This window comes from Bufo gargarizans, chromosome 7, assembly GCF_014858855.1.
Source record: "Bufo gargarizans isolate SCDJY-AF-19 chromosome 7, ASM1485885v1, whole genome shotgun sequence".
NCBI lineage: Eukaryota > Metazoa > Chordata > Amphibia > Anura > Bufonidae > Bufo > Bufo gargarizans.
In genome coordinates, this window is record NC_058086.1 from 174,039,424 (window position 1) to 174,043,513 (window position 4,090).

The 4,090-nt window shown below is 43.2% G+C and overlaps 1 protein-coding gene and 1 long non-coding RNA gene across 2 annotated transcripts; both read left to right on the forward strand.

Moving 5' to 3' along the window:
• The first annotated feature begins 887 nt into the window (after nucleotides 1–887).
• On the forward strand, nucleotides 888–2,408 carry LOC122944230 (DNA damage-regulated autophagy modulator protein 1-like). The gene is made up of 4 exons (XM_044302458.1): nucleotides 888–1,006; nucleotides 1,605–1,672; nucleotides 1,865–2,007; nucleotides 2,223–2,408. Exons 1-4 carry the CDS (start codon nucleotides 888–890, stop codon nucleotides 2,406–2,408), a joined length of 516 nt encoding a protein of 171 aa, XP_044158393.1.
• A 368-nt stretch (nucleotides 2,409–2,776) lies between these two features.
• On the forward strand, nucleotides 2,777–3,305 carry LOC122943029. The gene is made up of 3 exons (XR_006390813.1): nucleotides 2,777–2,816; nucleotides 2,976–3,062; nucleotides 3,167–3,305. It is a non-coding gene; the product is annotated as an uncharacterized LOC122943029 (long non-coding RNA).
• The last annotated feature ends 785 nt before the right edge of the window (nucleotides 3,306–4,090 follow it).

A 4,090-nucleotide genomic window follows, 5' to 3' on the forward strand; every position in this document is an offset into this window, starting at 1 on the left:
GGGACAGCACTACCCATATGCCATATCCGAACATCATAGAGGGGGACTTCTGCTCAAGACCCCTTCTACTAGACAAATCAGAGCGTCCCTGTAACTCTGACTGACCTGTCTTGTCAATGGATTACATTAACATTACTGCAAAGTATATGACTAGGAAACCATATACTCTGCTGCGTCCACCGCTGCAAAAGTATTACAGGGCAACTAGTGTGAGACAACTACCTTAAATGGATACTCCATATAATTTTGGAATCGCATTATCAATAATTGACCAAAAACGTCTATAAAACTCAATTTTTAAGTTTACAAGCAGGAATAATTTGGATAGGAGCGCAGAGCAGTGAGAGGTGATATCTTCCCTCCTGAAACGGTCAGCAGAATAGAGACACCTTTCATGGCCCCTTCATTCCCTACACATTGTAGGCAGAGGGGCTCACATGGGTGAGGGTCCATACCCAGTTTTACTCATTCTGTTGTGATATGGTACACATGTATAAAAGTAGAATTTCTTCTCTATTCAGTAGACTTGAAAAGCCAGTAACATCTCAGCAGCATAGGCATAAATTTCGAAAATACGGAGGACCAATCAGATCCAGGCATGTATGGAGGTTGAAGCACCAATCACATCTCAGAAAGCTACTGAGGACCAATCAGATTCAAGTATATAAGATGATGTCACAATGAAGGGAGAACCAATGAAATGAAATAAACTAGCGAGGACCAATAAGATTGCGGAAGGTGTGATGATGTCACAGAAGCTAGTGACATCACCGAGTTCTGAGCCTTAGAAAACCACTGCCTGACATTATCTCAGCCAGATTTTCTCTAGATATAGAGAGAGACAGATCGGCTTGTGCTTTTGCTTAGCGAATAATTGACTTTGCGCCATGGAGATCCGGGGTTTGGCATTCTTGCTTTTCCTCTGGGTCATATGGACGCTATCGGGCCTCTGTGCCCTGATTGCCTTGACTGTCATCCCAGGCCATGTAAAATATCCTTACATCAGGTAAGAGGGGACGGGGCGGGATTCCTCTGTAGTATCATTACTGTTATTACCGTATTATCAGTTTATTCCTGGAAAGTTATTACATTATTATTAGTGGATTATTAATAAGCGCCATCTAATAATTGTTAGTATAGAAAACATCACATTTGGGGGTGGGGGAATCTATGAAGACTGAGGTTTCATGTCCCGGCCCTCATCTAATCTGCACTGGAGTGAGATGCACTTTTTTTTAAAATTGCACCAACTATTTTAGGTGGAAATTTGCCAGTTTGCAGAGGCCCGCCCCTCCTGCTAAACCCACCTAAACCACACCCACTTTTTGGAAATGGCTTAAGAGTGCAAAAAGCTACTTTTTGTAGAAAATGTATCTTTTTTTATCATTTTTTAGAGTTGCAATCTCACTGGTTGCTATGAGCAACGGCTCCATAATATCTTCCCCATTGTTGTTTGTCTTCTATTTGTGTCTGGACATTAGATCATATTATGGAGGATGATTACAATGGAAGGAAATAAAGGCTCCTCTGCTATTAGAAGACATAACACAATCCTGCTGCCGTTTGTGTCCTAATAACACCCAATATTTTGCTTTCTTTCTCAGTGACACGGGACGAGCATTCCCCGAATCGGTGGTCTTTACAGTGGTCTTCTTAATATCTGCCATTTTTGGTAAGTGGATTTAGAGAGACAACATCATGAGGAGATCAGCGGCTCCAGCCTCAGTGATGACGTTTTCTCCCTAAGCACTATTCACTGCTGAGCGGCGGCCATCACTGGAGATTATAATCACCACTGAGTCCTGGAGGTTATTACAAGTGTCTATGGACGTTCCCAGCTGATCCCATGTATTGTCTATTTCAGGAGCTGGCAACGCTTCCATCATGTACCGGTTCATGATCATCCGGTCTGAACAATCAGAGAGGCGACATATCATCTGCCAGAGAATCCTCTATGTCGTTGCATGGATGGGCTGCATTGGGACCATTGTGACCGCCGTAGTTTCGGTAAGTTTATATACAGAGGTCTCAGGACTAGTAATACAGAGGGGACATTGCTTGAAGTCAAGAGATGTGTATAAATACAATGACGCGCCCTGGTGACTATTCTTATGTATTACTGCCCCTGTATAATTACACCACCTGCGGCCTCTGCTGTTCTGTATTCTCAGATCTTCATGACGTCCATATTGATGACATTTATTCCTCTGCTTTTGTTCTAGATGAGGATGAGTCCTACAGTCCACAGGATCGGCGCAGGACCGGCATTTGTCTTTTGTGCCGTTTACAACCTAGGTCAAGCTGTATGCCTGTACAAGAAATCCTTCAGCAGTCGCCGCCTATGCCACATTAGAATGGCATCAACCTTTGTGCCCATTGTGGCCCTGCTGACCTGTATCCTCTTCTAGCTGACTGGTACAGTGCCATGTTGTGTGCTGGATACACTTACACATACGTACTTACCATCATTGCTGCCGTTAGTAAATTTGGGTCAAGCTACCCACCCCCTTAAATTGTCAGGTCACGCTCACTCATTGGTTGAGTTAACTAAGCCCCACCCATTTTCGTCCCAGGACAACCCAAATTTACAGAGAGATTGTCTCTGAAAATTTGGAAACATTTTGGCAAATTTGGGACTGTTGGCAACTAAGATTATTCGCTTCCTCTGACCCCATTGTAGCACAGATCAGACATCACAGTATAGGAAACACTATAATAATAGAATTAATTCTGTTACTTGTCCTTAACACGTCCTTCCAGTTTCTGTGTGTATGACCATCGGCTTCTTCCAGCTATGTTCTGGCCGATGTGAAGAGGTGAGTTCATGCAACTTTTCACCGTCTTGTATAATCTACATCTTTCCTGTGTAACAGTAATATAAAAGCTCCTATCTCACCTCCATCTTCCCATCTCACTCCATATAGAGTCCCTGGTGAGTACCGCCAGGCACTAATCCTCTATTTTGTCTTCTGCAGATCTACACCAGGACAGGCATGGTGGCCGAGTGGACTGGATTCCTTGGCCTGATAATACACCAACTAACGAACTATACAGATTTCCAGGTGAGTAGATGCCGTGTGAAGGTCTAATGTGCTCCAGAAACATTTCAGAGAAGTAATATATTATATAGAGCTGTTTTATAATTAACGGTCTTCTTTTTTCTCAGCGTTTGTCTTTAACGTTGTCCCGAGAAGGTGTCTCCATTGGCCTGAGAGAAAAGACCCAGGACCCTGAAAACCCCCAATAAGATCCAAGGGGTGGAGCGCCAAGACAACTGAAACCATCATGACATTGCTGGACATTAATTTTCTGGATCAAGAGGCAGATTCCAGGCTTGGTCTCTGTCCTCAATACTGGATGTGACATTTTACCGGACTTTCCTAATACCGGATTTGACATTAACCGGATTTTCTGGATTCAACATCTAGCAGAATTTCCAAATACTGGATGTGACAATTACCCGGACTTTCCATAGCTACCTCATCTCAAATGATGGCTTTTACCCCCTTGCCCAGGGGAAGGGCAGTCCTTCAGCCATGGTTCCCTGGAGGTTTCCCCCACTAGGGGGTTTTTCCTCTCCTGAGTGTTGAAGGATGAGTTGGGGGTTCACCATCATCAGGGCCATTTCAAAACCACTGGCCTATTAATAAATGAGTCAATACATGAGGTAGCTAACAATGTGTCCAAGCCTCTTTATTGTAGGAAATGTATTGGAACTAATGGTACCCATAAAAGAGCGGGGAACATCATAGGGGTGATCAGACCAAGCTCTGGCAGGTGGTATTTAGAGATGAGCTAATTCCCACTTATGAAATTCGTTTGTGATTTGTTTACTGGTAAAAGCAGAATTGCGTTATAGATTCAGTTACCACGGACCATAATGCAATTCTATGACGGTATGCCTTTAGAGGCATTCCTTTATTCATTCCGTCATAATAGAAGTCTATAGGCTGCAAATGGATCCGTTATGCAGGCCATAGACTTCTATTATGACAGAATGAATAACGGGATGCCTCTAAAGGCATTTCGTCATAGAATTATGTTATAGTCCGTGATAACGGAATCTATAACGCAATTCACCTTTTACAAA